Below are 19,049 nucleotides of genomic sequence, written 5' to 3' on the forward strand. Positions count from 1 at the left end.
CAAATAAATCCCCAACATTTTTAGTTTTTCCTGAAAAAAACCTCACATTATACAACTTCTTTAGAGAAGAATGACTAAAAGGGCCAGAGGTCTTTTTCATGAAAAGAATAAAGTTGAGGTCTAATCCGAAAAAAACACAAAAGATAAGGTCTTTTATGAGATTAACCCTAATTCCAATTATAACATTGTAATATTGAAAATGATTTGTATTTGCTATAAATAACTAAATGGATTTTTTCAAAGTAGAAAGTTGTAATAGGAATAGATGATATTAAGATGTTATAAATTTACAATAAACAAATGAATGAAAGTAGGTTGCTATTTCTTGCAATTAATGAAAGAAAGAAAAAAAATGTTAAAGGAGTGTTGATGATGATAATTACCTTGTAATTAACAGAGAAGGTTTCCATACCAGTGATCAAAGGCTCTTCTACAACATCAGCCTCTGAAACTGTCTCACCACCATCACCTGTTTGAAGATCTTTCAGAATGCTCAGTCTCTTAAACAAAGAACCTACGTCCTGAAAACCCATAATAATTAATAAAATATTAATTAATTATTTCATAAAGTAGAATTCATGTTGTAATGGGAATAAATGAAACTGACCACAGAGCATGTGACATCTTCATGCAAAGGATCTGCTACAGTTGCTGTTGAACGCAGTGCAAGGTCCAACAAAGACTGAAAATTAAATTTAAATAAATGAAAAACATAAATTTTACAAAATAAAATAAAAAAATAGCAGTGTACTTTCATTTTCATTTATTTGTGTATTATATTTATAGCATCAAACTCTTTATGCTGCAGAAAGAACGACTAAATACAGAGAAAGTCAGGAAATTGAGTATTTCCTGATAAGTCATAAGATGGCCTATATGGAAAGTAGGATGCTATAAAATGACATAAATGAAAAAGTACATTGCTATTTAGTAACATAAATAAAATATTTTATTCAATTTATATTTAGGAACCTAATTTCTGCTTAAAGCCACACTAGCTATAAGAAGACATAAACAGAAAGCACACTGTTATAAAATGACATAAACGAAGAGTGCATATCTATAAAATGAGAAAAGCAGAATATTTTAGTCAATTTATAGAAACTTACTTTCTATTTGAAGCAATAGTAGATATAAGACGACATAAAAAGCAAGTATGCTGCTATAAAATGACATATTGGAGAAGAAGATGGTCCATGTGGTTTCAATTTCTTACTATAAAACGACTACTTTACCCTTTTGAATATATATTCTCATTTTCTTCTATTTATTTCTGATTTATATATTAATAATAAAAATAGGACCCCACCATCCCCATACCCTTGTACCCAGCCCACCCTCCACCCTTCATCATCCTCTTTCCGGTCACAACACTATCAAATACACCACCTTCAAATTTTGAGTCCAAATCTCAGAGGGAACCGAGTTTCATCCAATACTTCACAAGATCAACGAATATAAACACAAAGAAAAAACAAACTACACACCAACACAATGTGAAATACAGAGCCACCATTTGTTTACAGTGGGAAGAAATATTCGCACTGATAAACAAATCCAAAATAAATTTCAACAATAGTTTCTGACCCAGTTTCTCATTTTAATTTAGGCAAGGAAGAATATCTAGATAGATAAAACTTCAATAAAATGAAACATATACAAACTGATGCAAAGAGAACCTCCAAGGAATAGCCGTTGAGACTAACTGTTAGTCATCGACCAGACCAACACTTGTTATTGCTGTTAGGCTTCAAAAGCAAGTACATCAAAACCTTCACCTTCACACCTGCAATTGATTACAAATCTTATTTATTTTCATTTTTGTTTACTTCTATTTCATATTTCTTCGTGCCAACAGAAGAATGTAGTTGATGGGGTTGCTGTTCTTTGTGGTAAAGGGTCGTGAGTCATGATCTGGCAAGGAACTAAAGAGATAGTGCATGAGAAAACTGGTGGTTACTGGTGGAGGGTGGTAGTGATGAAGTGGGGTTGAGGGAGGTATGGTGTCGATCATGAAGACGAACTGAGATGGATGGGTTAGGGATAGTTTTAATGGATTTTTATTTTTTTTTAATCAATTTAAATTATAATATAAAAAGAGAAAATGACAAAAATAATCATTTACACTAATTACATTACAAAAATAGCCAAAAAAAAATCGAATTTGCAAAACTAGCCACGAATTTCGCAGATGGAATAGCCTCATTTGCGATTTGCACATTCCATCTGCGAATGTACAAGTGGCTAAATCACAAGTGTGCTTTAGCCACTTGTACATTCGTAGGTGGATTTGTTTTTTTAATTTTTTTCTCTCTATATATAGGGCATTTGACGGTTAAAATCACAGATGGACTGTGTCCATCTGCGATTTACTCTGTATTCCATCAGCGAAATTGCATATTTTTTTTAATTTTTTTTTAGTTTGACTATTAAATCAATTGGTTTGACTACGAAATAATGTTACTATATAAAAAGTTTTGTAGAAAATTATCAGTTTAGTTGTTATTTGTTTAGGAAATTTCTTTAAAATTCTCTCTAAAAAATGATTGAATATTTGGTTTGTCTTGTAACCGGTGGGAGATGGCAAGTTATTGGAACAAATCTGGAATACGTATGTCCACATGGAGGTATTTCTGAATTTGCTTTGATATTTTCTGAGTGTATTAGTTATAGTGATTTTGTATCTTTGGTGAGAAGCAAAACTGGTTTGTTAGACAAATATAGAATTAGTCTTCGTTTCCATCATCCTGAATTAAATTATTATATAACTATAGTTGAAGACATGGATGTTAGAATGTTGATAAATGTAATCAAATGTAGTGGATGAAGGACTGTGAAAGTGTTTGTGGTGGTTGATGAAGTAGATGAGGTTAATGAGGGTGGTCATAGTGGAAATCAGTCGGTTGGTAATTTATGCAGTTATAAAGGGAGCAACGATCCAATAGGTACTTTCAATACTCCTAGTGTACCTCAGTTTCACAGTGTTGCTGAAAATGTTAATGTTAGTTATTCACCTATTAACTATGTGGATCCTGAGAATTACAAGTATGTTGGTGATGATGATGTTGGTACATATCTTAATGATGTGGGTGGTCGTTGTGATGATGTTGCCGAACAAGAAGTTAAAGTTATGAATAGGCGTGTGGTAGATAAAAGTAAAAAGAAAAAAATCAAAGTAAAAAAAAAGAAAAAAAAGCATGTTTACGGGGATTATGTTGATGTTGCTGATGTACGTTTAGATATAACCGACCTACAAACCAATTCAGATAGAGATGACTTGGGTGATGAAGTTAAAGTTAAGTTTCCCGATAACCTTTTTTACGGTATGCCCCCTGTAGCAGCATGCCCAGTTGATATTAATGAAGATATCCCAACACAGATGGTAGACAAGAATCTTCAAAAGATTGAATGTGAGTATATTTAAGAACAAAGAACTTTTAAAGCGGTGTATTGGTAAAAAATGTCTTCGAGAAGGTTTTCAGACGAGGACAAGTAGATCCACCAAATCAAGGTATGAGGCTGTGTGTGTTTCGAAAAAATGTTCTTGGTTACTAAGAGCAAAAGCAATTAAAAATTCTGATGGACTTTTCCAAGTTAATAAATTTGTTGATGTACATACTTGTTCCTCAACAATTTTGCAACCTAATCATCAACAAGCAAACAAATATGTTTTGGGTGAATATCTTGTTGATGTTTTGGTTGAAGATTATAGTAGAGTTTATCGGGGAAAAGATATTGTTAATGATATGAATGCTCAATTGAATATCAATATCTCATACCATCAGACATGGCGTGCGAAGCAATATGCATTGTTGTCGTTAAGGGGTACGAAAGAGGATTCTTTCATTCATTTTTCTGTTATGCTTATATGCTGTTCATTCATATTTATCTTTACTTCTTATGCTCATAAAATACTGTTTGTTCATATATTGCAGTTGGTGCAAATGGATCTGGCAAATCAAACTTCTTTTCAGGTATGTGTAGCATAATATTTCAATCATCTAATTTCTAACTAATTGAGAATTACATTCTAACTTAATTTATTCCTGAAGCAATTCGTTTTGTGATAAGCGACCTCTTTCATAACCTACGTAATGAAGATAAACACGCCTTCCTCCATGTATGCTCCTTGTTTATGTCTCCATGACCTATCAATTCATCATATATTAGTTGGTTTGTGATAATTTAATCACCACTTTTTTATGAACATTTCTCAGGAAGGAGCAGGACACCAAGTTCTCTCAGCTTTTGTTGAGATTGTATTTGATAACTCTGACAATCGCATCCCAGTAAATCTTCATCACCTACTTATGAACTTAATAAAACATTTTCCCTAATTTCTATTTTGGTTGCTGAATTCTTTTCTACCACTTGAAGGTCGATAAAGAGGAGGTGCATCTACGAAGAACAATCTGGACAAAAAAGGATGAATATTTTCTTGATGGGAAGCATATCACGTGAGTACCACAATATGAATAATAATCTTTCCACTTCTACCCTTAATATTAATGAGTGTCTTAACAACAAAATTGCAGGAAAACTGAAGTTATGAATCTTCTAGAAAGTGCAGGGTTCTCCCGTTCCAATCCATATTATGTTGTGCAACAGGGGAAGGTAGGAAATAATATGGCATCTCCTTTGTTTGATTTTGATGTGTATATAATTAAGCTGTTGATAATAAATAATCCCCATGAGTTTATTGTAGATTGCATCATTGACTTTGATGAAAGATGCTGAACGACTTGATCTACTGAAGGAAATTGGTGGGACCCGAGTTTATGAAGAGAGAAGGTGTGAAAGCTTGAAAATCATGCAAGAAACTGGCAAGTTATTGTTTTGAATTTTATACTTTTCATATACCAGATGCTTTTTCTTGAATTTTGTATATAATCAGGAAACAAGAGAAACCAAATAATTCAAGTTGTGCAATACTTGGATGAGAGATTAAGAGAGCTGGATGAAGAGAAAGCAGAGTTGAAAAAGTATCAACAGCTTGATAAACAGAGGAAGTCTCTAGAATACACCATTTATGATAAAGAACTTAACGATGCACGAAAGGAATTGGTTGAGGTAAATCCTTTTCTTTTCTTTTCTTTCTTATTTTATTTGGATTTGTATAAACATGTCTCATTTGATGCCAGGTGGATGAGGAGAGAAATGCTATATCTGAGGAGTTAGTTAGGAAGTATAATGCATCTGTAGAAGAAGAGGAAGAAGTAAAGAAATTACACAAGTCATTTAAAGATTTGACCAGAGAAGTTCAGGGTTTGACTAGAGAGAAACAGACAATAGAGAAACAACGAACAGTAGCTGTTAAAAAGCACACTGAAGTTGAGCTTGATGTGAAAGACCTTGAAGAGAAAATCATTGGGAGTAGTAAAGCAAAGGTATTATTTTAACTTCATAAACACTTCACATAGATTATAGGGCTAAATTCAAAAAATAGCAAAGTACTTTGATTTATTTGTGGATTATAGCATCTTATGCTCATTTATTTCTATTAAAGCGTTGATTTTTTGTTCTTACTAATGCGATGTTCTTTAAAATCTACCCAATTATAGCCTTCTACTTTCAATCTTTTTCTTATTATGACAACTGAATTTAAGAAATATACTCAATTATAGCAGTGAAAAAGGCTTCTCATATGGATGACATTGCTATAATTGGGTAGATTTTTCAAAATACAATGCTGTAATAGGAAAAGATTAAGTATGATGTTAATGTTAATATGTTAATATGTTATAATAAACAGATCAATGAAAGTACATTGCAATTTCTTGCATTTCATTGTAGATTAAAAGAAAAAGAGATAGTAGAGACCTATAATTATAAATTCTATTGTTTGAGTGTTATGGCAGTCTACTTCTAGTTCTTTCTATTACAGCAGAGTAACTTTTTATTTATTTATTTATTTATTAAAGAGGCATTGTTCTTTGAATAATCTACCTAATTGTAGCATTGTACATCCAATTTGTTTCTTATTAGGGCATTATAATAAATAAATAATTGAAAGTACTTCTCTATTTCTTGCATTTAACCCTAAAGTAAAGAAATAAGAACAATACGAATTGAGACCTATCTCATCATAAAAGTCACTTTTGTAAAGTCAATATCTTAAGTAGTTTATAACAGTTTAAATCACTTCACATATAATTTTATACAAAATTCAAGGATGTGGAAGAACTTGTGGATATTTCAGGAAGCTGTTCTACTTTTTTCATATAAAATTTTGTGGTGTAGGATGAAGCTGGAAAGCAGCTTGAGGTTCTTCAGAGAGAAATCAAGGAATCCACATCAGAGTTAAACAAAACCAAACCTTTATATGACAAACAAGTTAAAGCAGAAGAGGACATCACCAAAGAGTATTTCTTCATACTTTCCTTTTTCTGTTTGACTTTTTAGTGTTTCTTCTTAATTTCTCTCTTGACTTTTTTCTTGGTCTTGATTTGTTTCTATGACAGAATTATGAAAAAAGAAAAGCAGCTGAGTGTACTCTATCAGAAACAAGGTCGTGCAACACAATTTCGTTCTAAAGCTGCACGTGATGAGTGGCTACAAAAAGATATTGATAAGTATAACAAGGTTTTGTCCTCAAATGAGAAACAGGTATGTATAATCATTACATTACATATATATACATATACATGAATGGAAATAATGTTTTTGAGGTCTTAACTATAAAACGGTTTCCTTTTGTTATATTATAATAGGAGAATCTACTGAATGATGAAATCAGTAAACTTGAGAGAGATATGGAAGCACAAGAAGACCATGTCCAAAATCGTCAAAAGGAGATAAATGCTTTAGAAGCTCGAATATCTAGTTATCGCAAAGGTTTCAATAAGCATAAGTCAAAAGGAGATGAGCTTCATGATAAGCGAAAGTATACCTTTTTTTTGCTTTTTGATTGGATTATTTATTTCATTTTAAATGTATCAGATGCTGATTTTTAAAACCTTTTTAGGGCTTTATGGGGGACAGAAAGTGAAATTACAGCTGAAATCGAGCGTCTTAAATCAGAAGTTGTGAAAGCAGAAAAAGCCTTGGATCATGCTACTCCTGGGGTATGTTAATACTTAATAAATACATTTGTACTTATCATTATTGAATGTATATTTGCTTCTAGAAGATTTGAATGTTGTCATATTCATGAAAGTGAATTATTATTTTTATCTTACAAATAACAGGATATAAGGAGGGGAATTAGTACAGTTAGAAGAATCTGCAGAGAGTACAGCATTACTGGAGTTTTTGGTTCACTTATCGAGTTGCTTGAATGTGATGAAAATTTATTCACAGCTGTTGAAGTTACTGCTGGAAACAGGTTTTCACAAAGTCTTTTCTAGACACTTGTCTTTCTAAAATTTCTTGCTTATATATAAACTTGTATATATATATATATATATATATATATATATATATATATATATATATATATATATATATATATATATATATATATATTTTCTATGAAGCTTATTCCATGTGGTGGTTGAAAATGATGACATTTCAACACAAATGATTCGACACCTTAATGCAGAGAAAGGTGGTAGAGTTACATTTATACCCCTTAATCGTGTCAAAGCTCCTCATGTCACTTATCCAAAAACTTCTGATGTGATTCCTCTTCTCAAGAAATTAAAATATTCTCCCAATTATGAGCAGGCATTCTCTCAGGTTAGCAGTTTCCCATGTTTCCTTTTCTTTTTTTCATGCTGTGATAATAATATTAGTTTTTTATTTTTTTATTTATTTTTCACACTACTAGAAAACTTAGTAATTACCTACGGCAGAATTGGTAGGAAATCCGTAGGAAAAAGGCATTACCTACAGATTTCCTACAAAAAACGGGTTGTAGGGAAAACCCTCGTGGGTAATTTTTTCCTACAAATTAGCTACACACGTTCATACGGATTTCCTACGGAATATTCTGTTACAAATTTAACTACGGAATACCTACGGAATACATTAACTACGGAATACCTACGAATTACCTATGGGTTATTTACCTACGCAACACCTACAAAATACATACGAATGATTTTCCTACAGAATACCAACGAACTGATTTTCCCACGGAATACCTACCAACTACTTTACCTACAGATTACCTACCAACTGCTTTGCTACAAATTACCTACAGATTTTATTTCCTACAGATTACCTACCAACTGTTTTTGCTACAAATTACCTACAAATTTTATTTCCTACAGATTACCTACAGAATATTTATTTCCTACAAATTTTCTATGATTTTTTTTACCAATTTTTATTGCTATATTAAATTTAAAATTTAAAAAATATCCAAATTTTAAGCTAAAAAAACCAAATAAATAATTAAAATAATAGTCAAATACCATTACATTTATTACCATTAAAATAGTCATTAACATACCATTCATACATTCAAATATCATTACAATACCATGACAAAAGCTACGAACTAGTTAATAACATAACATTAATTTAGTGTTCTAAAACAAAAACTAAGAGCTACTTGGTGGATTAACGGACGGATTGATTTGTTTCATAAAGGCCGCCAATTGTCGTTGCACTTGCAATTCCATATCATTTCGCATTTGTTGCATTTGCAAATTCATTTCACTTTGCTTTTCATCCATGGCTTGTTGCATGTTTGACACTTGTTGTGGCAACTCATTTACCTAAATATAGCAAGACAAACACATGCACTTAGTAAATGTAATTCAACTTTAAACCATGATAGCAATGTACTTTACTTTTAATTCAATATAAAAACACATTGATCATAATAACAATGTACATTGTTTTTAATATCCATAATAATAACTTTTAATATGCATAATAATAACATACTATATTTTTATCCATTATACCATTGTACTTTACATTTCCAATCCATAATATCAATGTACTTAAATTATTATCAATAACAACAATTTACTTTACCCGATATCAATAATAGCAACATAGTATCATTTTCAACCATAATAACAATGCACTTTACCTAATATTAATAATGGCAAAAAATATCTTTTGTGCATTATGGATTCCAATTGAAGATAATAAAATGAAAGATGTTACATATTGACGAATCCAGAGCTCAACACATTGTAATCACTTACAATATTACAGCTTACATATTCTGGTAGTGTGTAGCAATTATGAAAAACAAATCTAAAAAAAATAGAAATTAGAAAATGATGACATCAAGTTAAGTTAATTTTGACTTTCCCAGTACCAAATCAGACTAGACCTAAGGTCAAATACAAGTCCCCAATACTAACTAGATAAATAAAAACAACTTGGTAAGATAAAATGTTCAAGAAGCAAACCTTGCCTTAAGCATAAGCAAATCTCAATGTAACAAGTGTCCAGATAAACATCCTAGGGCCCAAACCTGTTCATGAAACAAACATGTTCTCAGTGTCACTCTACATATGAAGACCTGTTCACAATATACTAAAATTAATATAGAAATGCATGACGTTATCTGTTTGAACAATCATTTTTTTGCATTTATATGATTACCCATAACCACATGTTGATACTGAAAAAGTCTATTACATTACTTTTCCTTTAATACTCTGGATAGTTAAAAAAAATGTAAAGCATATATAGAATTTTAGGGAAAAATTCATCGAAAAGTGAGAACATAACGAAACTCACCAACATACGTGATTTAGAGAAGTCATGTCTCAGATAACTTCCAGCTAATTCATATAGGCTTTTATTTATTCAAATATCATCCTGTAATATAAATATGCAACAAACATTCTAAGAATGAAAATATATGTAGAGAAATCTAATCTAGATGTGAGTAACTCACGTTAAGGATACCAAAAATCTAAAAGAATTTATATCATACCAACATTAGTTCAATTAATCCTTAGAATATTCATGCAATATATATATATATATATATATATATATATATATATATATATATATATATATATATATATAACTTCAACATTGTATTAACAGAAATACAATAAAAAATACGCATGTTGCCACTAAATTCAAGGGAAAAACCAAGGAACCAACAAACCTTGATTTAAATGCTCTTGGTGCCACAGTGAGTGCATAGTTGCTTCATTAAGTCTTCCAATGCTAGAGAAAGCATTCCCTGTGGCATGTTTGAAAAAGTATAAAGTGTTATGGGAATTTCACTTTTCAAAAACTAAGAACTTATTTAATATTTATCAAACCAAAGTTGCAACATCCTTATGTATGAGGTTGGTCATGTCAAAGACCATTATGCAAAAAAAAAAAAAAAAAAAAAAAACCTAAGAAAACTGAAGATCCTACATACCATAATAAAAAACTTAGGCAAAAAATGTATAGCAATTTTAAAATCCAAGTATCCTAAGCAACAACGGAGGCACCAAAATCTCAAATATTTAGAATTGCTGATTAATGATTAAGATAATTAGGAAGTAACCTCTTGAATGAACAAATGGTGTGTGCAGAGAAGGCATGACAGTCATGGTGGCAGCAACAGTCGCCGGTGGCTATTGTGGAGCAACATCAATTGGTGGCTATGGTGGTGGTGGCGGCAACAGTTTCTAGTGGTGGTGATGATGCGGCAATCGTAGGATTATAGGAAAGAAACGAACGGTTGTAGAATTAGGGTAAGGACGAGATACAAATTAAGAGATATTGGGCAAACTGAAATCGTACCTGGGGTGTCGCCGATGGTAGTGTGTGGCAGCGACGGTGGTGGTATGGTGCAGCGACGGTGGTGGTACGGGGCAGCGTCGGCGGTGGTGTGCGACAACGATGGTTGGTTGGCAAACCTGCAACAGTTTGGTCAATGTGGGTCGCCGATCGATCGTTTGGAAATCGTAGAAGTCGAATTGGTTACCGAAAAATGTCGCCGATGTACGTATCAGTCGAGAATCACTGGCGGATGTGTGCTGGTTTGGAAATCGCCAATCGCCGGTGTAAGCTAGGGCTTTGTTTGCGACGAGCTAGTTGCACGATTAGTGAAGCGGGAAACAATTTGGGTTTTAGAAGGCGTAGCAAATCGGTAGCAGATGGAAATCGTAGGAATTTTGTAGGTATAAACAAATTGGGAAATTGATGTATAATATTATAATTAAATATAATTTGAAAAGCATGAGTTACGCATTACAATGGATAAAAGTTATTTTCTCTATAGTGTATAAATATTCTATTTTTTTATATAATTAATATAGTGTAGAAATATTCTAGTTTTTTTAATGAAATATTTTACATTTTTTATTCATTATAAAAATATAATTTAAATCGAATAATTGAAAATAAACCCATCCATATAGTACTTTCGAAAATTTAAATTTATTTAACTTTAATATTTACTATAAAAAATGAAATTGAAAAAACAATATTTTCTTTTAAAAATTAGAAAAAAACGTAGGTAATCTGTAGGTAAATACCTACGGATAAGTCCAATCCGTAGGTATTTACCTACAGAGTACCTACAGTTTTTTAAAATTTTTGTATTTTTCAAGGATCTAATGTCGTTTTTTTCGTTTTATTTTTTCACAACATCATTATACTTTGATTGCTTTGTTTTGACAAAGTTATATATCATATAAACGTATGTAGAAGAATGTGCATCATTAGAACTCATTACTATATATGATACAAAAAACTATTTATGTTTGTTATTGACCAACAATTAACCTCATTAAACAAATACATGATATACTGAACATAATACATACATATGGTTTGTATGTAAATATGTGTATTTGTGTATAGAACATAACTTTCATTTATATTATATATAAAAAAAAGAATAATAAAGTTGTAGACCAGTAACGGGTTCTAACGATGCATACGTTTGTATGTAAGTTTATGTTATGTATAACTTTATGAAAAGAAAGAAACCAAAGTAAAATGATATTGTGAAAAAAATGAAATTGAAAAAACAATATTTTCTTTTACAAATTAGAAAATAAAAAACAACTGTAGGTAATCTGTAGGTAAATACCTACGGATTACCTACGGATAAGTCCGATCCGTAGGTATTTACCTACAGAGTACCTACAGTTTTTTTTTTTTTTTAATTTTTTTATTTTTCAAGGGTCTATTATTGTTTTTTTCGTTTCATTTTTTTTCACAACATCATTATACTTTAATTGTTTTGTTTTGACAAAGTTATACACCATATAAACGTATGTAGAAGAATGTGCATCATTAGAACTCATTATTATATATGATACAAAAAGCTATTTATGTTTATTATTGACCAACAATTAACCTCATTAAACAAATACATGATATGCTGAACATAATACATACATATGGTTTGTATGTAAATATGTGTATTTGTGTATAGAACATAACTTTCAATTATATTATATAAAAAAAAAAGAATAATAAAGTTGTAAATCAGTAACGGGTTCTAACAATGCATACGTTTGTATATAAGTTTATGTTATGTATAACTTGATGAAAAGAAAGAAACAAAAGTATAATGATATTGTGAAAAAAATGAAATTGAAAAAACAATATTTTCTTTTAAAAATTAGAAAATAAAAAAACAACCGTAGGTAAATACCTACGGATTACCTACAGATAAGTTCGATCCGTAGGTAATCTATAGGTATTTACCTACAGATTACCTACGGTTTTTTTTAATTTTTGTATTTTTCAAGGGTCTATTATCGTTTTTTTCGTTTCATTTTTTTCACAACATCATTATACTTTGATTGCTTTGTTTTGACAAAGTTATACACCATATAAACGTATGTAGAAGAATGTGCATCATTAGAACTCATTATTATATATGATACAAAAAGCTATTTATGTTTGTTATTGACCAACAATTAACCTCATTAAACAAATACACGATATACTGAACATAATACATACATATGGTTTGTATGTAAATATGTGTATTTGTGTATAGAACATAACTTTCAATTATATTATTTAAAAAAAAGAATAATAAAGTTGTAAATCAGTAACGGGTTCTAACGATGCATACGTTTGTATATAAGTTTATGTTATGTATAACTTGATGAAAAGAAAGAAACAAAAGTATAATGATATTGTGAAAAAAATGAAATTGAAAAAACAATATTTTCTTTTAAAAATTAGAAAATAAAAAACAACCGTAGGTAATTTGTAGGTAAATACCTACGGATTACCTACAAATAAGTCCGATCCGTAGGTAATCTGTAGGTATTTACCTACAAATTACCTACGGTTTTTTTTAATTTTTGTATTTTTCAAGGGTCTATTATCGTTTTTTTCATTTCATATTTTTTCACAACATCATTATTCTTTGATTGCTTTGTTTTGACAAAGTTATACACCATATAAACGTATGTAGAAGAATGTGCATCATTAGAACTCATTATTATATATGATACAAAAAGCTATTTATGTTTGTTATTGACCAATAATTAACCTCATTAAACAAATACACGATATACTGAACATAATACATACATATGGTTTGTATGTAAATATGTGTATTTGTGTATAGAACATAACTTTCAATTATATTATATAAAAAAAAGAATAATAAAGTTGTAAATCAGTAACGGGTTCTAACGATGCATACGTTTGTATATAAGTTTATGTTATGTATAACTTGATGAAAAGAAAGAAACAAAAGTATAATGATATTGTGAAAAAAATGAAATTGAAAAAACAATATTTTCTTTTAAAAATTAGAAAATAAAAAACAACCGTAGGTAATTTGTAGGTAAATGCCTACGGATTACCTACGGATAAGTCCGATCCGTAGGTAATCTGTAGGTATTTACCTACAGATTACATAGGGGTTTTTTTTTTTTTTTTTTTTTTTTTTTTTTTTTTTTTTTTTTTGTATTTTTCAAGGGTTTAATGTCGTTTTTTTTCGTTTCATTTTTTTCACAATATCATTATACTTTGATTGTTTTGTTTTGACAAAGTTATACATCATATAAATGTATGTAGAAGAATTTGCATCATTAGAACCCATTACTATATATGATACAAAAAGCTATTTATGTTTGTTATTGACCAACAATTAACCTCATTAAACAAATACATGATTACTGAACATAATACATACATATGGTTTGTATGTAAATATGTGTATTTGTGTATAGAACATAACTTTCATTTATATTATATAAAAAATAATAATAATAAAGTTGTAAATCAGTAACGGGTTGTAACGATGCATACGTTATGTAAGTTTATGTTATGTATAAGTTGGTGAAAAGAAAGAAACCAAAGTATAATGATATTGTGAAAAAAATGAAATTGGAAAAACAATAGTTTCTTTTAAAAATTATAAAATAAAAAAAAACGTAGGTAATCCGTAGGTAAAATACCTACGGATTACCTACGGTTTTTTTAATAATAATAAAATTATAAAGTCGTTGGTATTTCGTAGTTATTTTGTACCTATTTTCTTCTGTTGGTAGGTTGTAGTTATTCTATAGCTAATTACCTACGGAATTCCTACCGACTTATTTTCGTCGCTATTCCGTAGCTAGTTTGTAGCTAAATAGGAACGGAATACCTACAGATACGTGTTAGTTGTTATTCCGTAGATATTCTGTAACTATTCCGTTATTAACTTAGGGCATCCCATTCCGTAGGAATTCCGTTGGTATTGTGTAAGTAATTACCTACGGAAATTTTCGGTAGCTATTTTTCTGTGGCTAAACCCTTTATTTTCTAGTAGTGTCAGGTGTTTGCTAGAACAGTGATTTGTAGAGATTTGGATGTTGCTACTCGTGTTGCACGTACTGATGGTTTGGACTGCATTACTGTTGAAGGTTTTGTTTTAACTATATTTTTTTTTGCTTTTCTTTTTTCATTTATATATTTCTGTTAATTTTTTAAATTTGTTACAGGTGATCAAGTTAGCAAAAAGGGTGGTATGACAGGTGGATTTTATGATAAAAGGCGTTCAAAGCTTAAGTTTATGAACCTCATTCGACAAAATGCCTTGTCAATCACTGAAAAGGAAAATGAACTCCAAAATGTCAGATCAGAACTTCAAGATATCCTTTTTCTTTTTCATTTATATATATATATATATATATATATATATATATATATATATATATATATATATATATATATATATATATATTCTCAAGGTGTCTTTACTGGACATTTTTTTCTAGGGCTGTTTTTGATGATGAGTATGAGGGTATTTACGTCTTTTGTACAGTGTTGTTATGACTTGACTCTCCTTACTTATAGACAAGGAAATCAATGCATTAGTTGCTGAGCAGCAGAAAGATGATGCTGAGCTGGCACATGAGAAATCAGAAGTGGAACAGCTTAAACAAGAAGTTGCTAATGCTAAGAAGCACAGTCTTAACATCTCAAAAGCTCTTGAAAAGAAGGTTTCCTCATTCCTTCCATTGCTAAGCTTCATGAGTTATTCCAATCATTTTGTTCTTTTTTAACTTTTTTTGATTGAATTTCAGAGGAAGTTGCTTGCAAATGTGGAGACTCAAATCGAGCAAGTGAAAAATAATATTGAAATGAAAAGAGATGAAATGAGAACAGAACTTGTTGATCATTTAAGCCCAGAGGAAAAGACTCTGCTCTCACGTTTGAATCCTGAAATAGCAGAACTTAAAGAAAGGCTTGTAGCCAGTAGGGCTACCCGAGTAGAGGTTTGCTAATATAATAATTTTGCTTGGAGTTATTTAAAAAAATAGTTAATAATTTTTTTTATAATATATATATTTTTATGGATTGGTAGATTGAAACAAGAAAAGCAGAGCTTGAGACGAATCTATCAACAAATCTTGTTAGAAGGAGACAAGAACTGGAGGCAGTTCAACAGTCTCAAGAAGCTGATAATTTAAATGGTGAAGTTGATGCAAAGAAGCAGGAGCTTCTAGAGGCAAAAATGGCTGTTGAAGAAGTGAAAAAACAGCTCAAAAGTAACCACTCACTCTAGCCCCTGCTTCTTATTTATTTCCCATTAAGTGCAACTGCTGTCTTGTTTAAAAAATAATTAAGGAAATGGAAGGTGTAAAATTGCAAGAAATAGCAACTTACTTTCATTTCTTTCTATTACAGCATTATACTTTGACAAATTTTACAGTTCTATAGCAATTTTCACTGCTATAATTGGTAGATTTTTCAAAGTACAATGCTCTAAATGGGTAGACTCAATGCCTTAATAAGAATATATTTGAAAGTAAAATGCTGTAATAGAAAGAAATGGAAGTTGAATGCTATATATAAAATCAAAATACATTGCTATGTCTCGCATTTAGCCTTAAAATAAATGAGAGAATGTAAAAAAAATTAAGACTTATTCTTAATGGGGAAAGAAGACACAATACCTTAGATTCTCTACATCAAACTGATTGGTTTCCTTGTCTAAGCATTATATTGTATTCTTTTCAAATATCAACAGGAGTTTCTGAAAGCATAGATGATCGCAACAAGGAACTCAAGAAAATCAACACGAAGAAGGCTGATTCAAAGGTAATTTATAATGAAAGATTGCAGATATATATGTATTGTGATTTTCAACTGTTCTCTGGTAATAATACATTTTCTTTTAAGTGTAGGGTCGTTTGGAGGAGTATGAAAAGACACGCCAAAATGAAGATAAAAGAGCAGAACAACTTATTAGTAGAAAAAACATTTTGCTTGCAAAACAAGAAGAGTTCAACAAGAAAATCAGAGAACTGGGTCCTTTATCATCAGATGCCTTTGAAATGTACTACTCTCTTCACCATCTTATTTAAAGTAACTAAACTTCTAGGGCTATTTTTGACTGAGGATGAGGAGGGTATTTACGTCTTTTACTCGGACCAGATACCAATACCAGTTCTAGTCTAATATTAGCATGGCAAATGTGGATATTGAAGTGACAGTTTTTTTTTTTTTTTTAGTAATCTGTAAATTAAGGTGGTTTCCTTTTTTGTGTTTTTAACATGGTGAAAATACATTACATTACTGCAGGCACAAGAAGAAGAGCATAAAGGAACTATATAAAATGCTGCACAAGTGCAATGAGCAGTTAAAGCAGTTTAGTCATGTAAACAAGAAAGCTCTTGATCAGTATGCTAACTTTACAGATCAAAGAGAAGAACTTCAGAAACGACAACAAGAACTTGATGCTGGTGATGAGGTAATTAATTAATCATATATATATCTTAATTCCCTCCCTCACTTTTGACTTAATGGATTGGACCTAATGGGTAAAATAGTCATTAAGTCATTTATGCACATTCAGACAGTTTGTTCTGTCAAAAAAAGAAACAGACTTTGTTCATACAACACTTGAAGACTGTTTTTTTCCCATTAAGTCTTGTATAGGTAAAGTGGCTGAATGGGTAAAGATGTCTTGTCTGGATATTTTGATTTATGTATAAATTTCGTTTTCTTTTCTAGATAGACTAAATTGTCTGAATGAGACTAAGTGACCATTTTATCTTTACATTTCATAAAACAAATTTCACAAAGTCTGCTAATTTTGTTCAAGTTTATCAATTTTACTGTGAAAGGAAGTGAAAATATCTAAAGGGTTACTGTCTTAATATATTAAGCCAGATTTTTTTGACTTAACTCATTAAGTTATTTTATGTAAGATTATGTAAAAAAGAAACAGTCATATGTAGTTGTCCAGATTCAATGCATAACTGTCTTGAGCTCATTAAGTGAAAAAGAAACAAGCCCCATAATGAAAAAAAAAAAGAAACAAGCCCTTAATGGTAAACTAGATATGTTTTTCTTCAACATAATAATACAAACAGAGCAAAGAAAGTGAGGAAAACAAGGTTTCCCCGTTAAGTCCTGCCATTTTACATTATTGCCCTCATATTGTTTCCTTCTATTTTCACAAGTAGCATAATAATTTAAATATATTTAACAATGTGTTTTGTGTATCAGAAAATCAAAGAACTTATATCAGTGCTGGACCAACATAAGGACGAATCTATAGAGCGGACATTTAAAGGTGTGGCTAAACATTTTCGAGAAGTATTTTCTGAACTTGTCCAAGGTGGTCATGGGATTTTGATCATGATGAAGAAGAAGGTTGCTTTTTGTTACTTATGTTTTTTGTCCAAGGAGGTCATTCGATTTTTTTTTGATATTTAACTTGTTGATTTTTTTTTATCTATTTTATCAAAACAGGATGGCGATCCTGTTGATAATGACTATGATGAGGATGGGCCTCTACCTGATAGAGAGGGACGCGTTGAAAAATACATTGGAGTGAAATTGAAGGTATGTGTATATCATTTAGATGATAATTGATTGTTATTTGGGATTAATATATAATATTTTTGATATTTCAGGTTTCTTTCACCGGACAAGGTGACACACAGTCCATGAAGCAGTTATCTGGAGGCCAAAAAACTGTAGTAGTATTAGCTCTCATATTTGCCATACAGCGATGTGATCCTGCTCCCTTTTACCTCTTTGATGAAATCGATGCTGCACTTGACCCTCAATACCGAACAGCAGTCGGAAGTAATAACCCTATCTCTCTCTCATACTTCAAATTGAGAGCATTTACGTCTTTTTTCAAGAGATATTTTTTTTTTCAAATTTAGTATATTTTCGAGGGAGTTGACGATTTGTTTGTTTGTTTGTAGATATGGTTCGGCGTTTGGCTGATATGGCAAACACACAGTTTATTACAACAACGTTTAGGTCTGAATTGGTGACAGTTGCTGACAAGATTTATGGTGTCACGCATAAAAACCGTGTTAGTCGTGTCAATGTTGTCACCATGGAAGAGGCGTTGGATTTCATCGAGCATGATCAATCCCATAATGCTGAATGAGCTAGCTGTAAATGGTATGATTGATGTTAAATTAGAAATACAATTTCTGAAATTAGAAACAAATTTTCTTTTTCAAGTAAAATAGGGAGTTAAGTTGACTTTAAAACTAATTTTTGGTTTGTTTGGTGCAGTAATTAATGGAAGAAAGGGTGTAGGAGGATTTGGTTTGGTATTATGTATAAAGCCAGTATGCGTCTTCTTGCATTGTTAACAACCCTTATTTGATCTTTTTAGTATTGTTGTGATGGTAGAATTGATTAAACTTTGGTCCATGTTTGTGTTTAATTGGAAATATATTTGTAGA

At 30.7% G+C, this 19,049-nt stretch overlaps 3 protein-coding genes and 1 long non-coding RNA gene across 5 annotated transcripts; 3 read left to right on the top strand and 1 right to left on the bottom strand.

Annotated features, from left to right (window-relative positions):
* The first annotated feature begins 2,542 nt into the window (after window positions 1-2,542).
* On the top strand, window positions 2,543-4,855 carry LOC145029711 (chromosome segregation protein sudA-like). The gene is made up of 9 exons (XM_078978191.1): window positions 2,543-2,709; window positions 2,830-3,001; window positions 3,197-3,323; window positions 3,936-3,974; window positions 4,053-4,120; window positions 4,218-4,289; window positions 4,378-4,457; window positions 4,536-4,614; window positions 4,706-4,855. The coding sequence occupies exons 1-9, from the start codon at window positions 2,543-2,545 to the stop codon at window positions 4,838-4,840; spliced, it is 939 nt and encodes a 312-aa protein (XP_078834317.1). The 3' UTR covers window positions 4,841-4,855.
* An 8-nt stretch (window positions 4,856-4,863) lies between these two features.
* On the top strand, window positions 4,864-6,402 carry LOC145029713 (structural maintenance of chromosomes protein 3-like). Its single transcript, XM_078978192.1, has 4 exons — window positions 4,864-4,882; window positions 4,922-5,070; window positions 5,142-5,387; window positions 6,241-6,402. The coding sequence occupies exons 1-4, from the start codon at window positions 4,864-4,866 to the stop codon at window positions 6,400-6,402; spliced, it is 576 nt and encodes a 191-aa protein (XP_078834318.1).
* LOC145030939 (structural maintenance of chromosomes protein 3-like) lies at window positions 6,245-19,023 on the top strand. Its single transcript, XM_078979386.1, has 19 exons — window positions 6,245-6,362; window positions 6,462-6,606; window positions 6,711-6,883; window positions 6,965-7,064; window positions 7,188-7,324; window positions 7,476-7,677; window positions 14,663-14,750; window positions 14,829-14,978; window positions 15,178-15,329; window positions 15,414-15,605; window positions 15,695-15,878; window positions 16,361-16,431; window positions 16,518-16,669; window positions 16,915-17,083; window positions 17,845-17,991; window positions 18,091-18,183; window positions 18,255-18,429; window positions 18,555-18,759; window positions 18,877-19,023. Exons 2-18 carry the CDS (start codon window positions 6,466-6,468, stop codon window positions 18,743-18,745), a joined length of 2,517 nt encoding a protein of 838 aa, XP_078835512.1. The 5' UTR covers window positions 6,245-6,362; window positions 6,462-6,465; the 3' UTR covers window positions 18,746-18,759; window positions 18,877-19,023.
* Window positions 8,344-11,035, bottom strand: LOC145030940 (uncharacterized). 2 transcript variants are annotated; one of them, XR_013676755.1, is made up of 7 exons: window positions 10,847-11,035; window positions 10,663-10,778; window positions 10,424-10,547; window positions 10,031-10,108; window positions 9,649-9,729; window positions 9,320-9,379; window positions 8,344-8,663 (listed from the first exon to the last, which is right to left on the bottom strand). It is a non-coding gene; the product is annotated as an uncharacterized LOC145030940 (long non-coding RNA). The 2 variants fall into 2 exon arrangements; XR_013676754.1 differs by having other exon boundaries at window positions 9,315-9,379.
* Window positions 19,024-19,049: the final 26 nt, after the last annotated feature.

Source organism: Lactuca saligna, chromosome 2 (assembly GCF_052625555.1).
Source record: "Lactuca saligna cultivar CGN05327 chromosome 2, ASM5262555v1, whole genome shotgun sequence".
NCBI lineage: Eukaryota > Viridiplantae > Streptophyta > Magnoliopsida > Asterales > Asteraceae > Lactuca > Lactuca saligna.

Bases quoted from the DNA above. Each gene is read 5' to 3' on its own strand.
- LOC145029711 (XM_078978191.1), top strand. From the start codon at position 2,543: ATGATTGAATATTTGGTTTGTCTTGTAACCGGTGGGAGATGGCAAGTT. The intron at 4,121-4,217 runs GTATGCTCCTTG...AACATTTCTCAG, and splicing joins ATAAACACGCCTTCCTCCAT to GAAGGAGCAGGACACCAAGT. The intron at 4,458-4,535 runs GTGAGTACCACA...ACAAAATTGCAG, and splicing joins CTTGATGGGAAGCATATCAC to GAAAACTGAAGTTATGAATC.
- LOC145029713 (XM_078978192.1), top strand. The intron at 5,071-5,141 runs GTAAATCCTTTT...ATTTGATGCCAG, and splicing joins CACGAAAGGAATTGGTTGAG to GTGGATGAGGAGAGAAATGC. The intron at 5,388-6,240 runs GTATTATTTTAA...TTTGTGGTGTAG, and splicing joins TTGGGAGTAGTAAAGCAAAG to GATGAAGCTGGAAAGCAGCT.
- LOC145030939 (XM_078979386.1), top strand. From the start codon at position 6,466: ATGAAAAAAGAAAAGCAGCTGAGTGTACTCTATCAGAAACAAGGTCGT. The intron at 17,084-17,844 runs GTAATTAATTAA...TTTGTGTATCAG, and splicing joins AACTTGATGCTGGTGATGAG to AAAATCAAAGAACTTATATC. The intron at 17,992-18,090 runs GTTGCTTTTTGT...TTATCAAAACAG, and splicing joins TGATCATGATGAAGAAGAAG to GATGGCGATCCTGTTGATAA.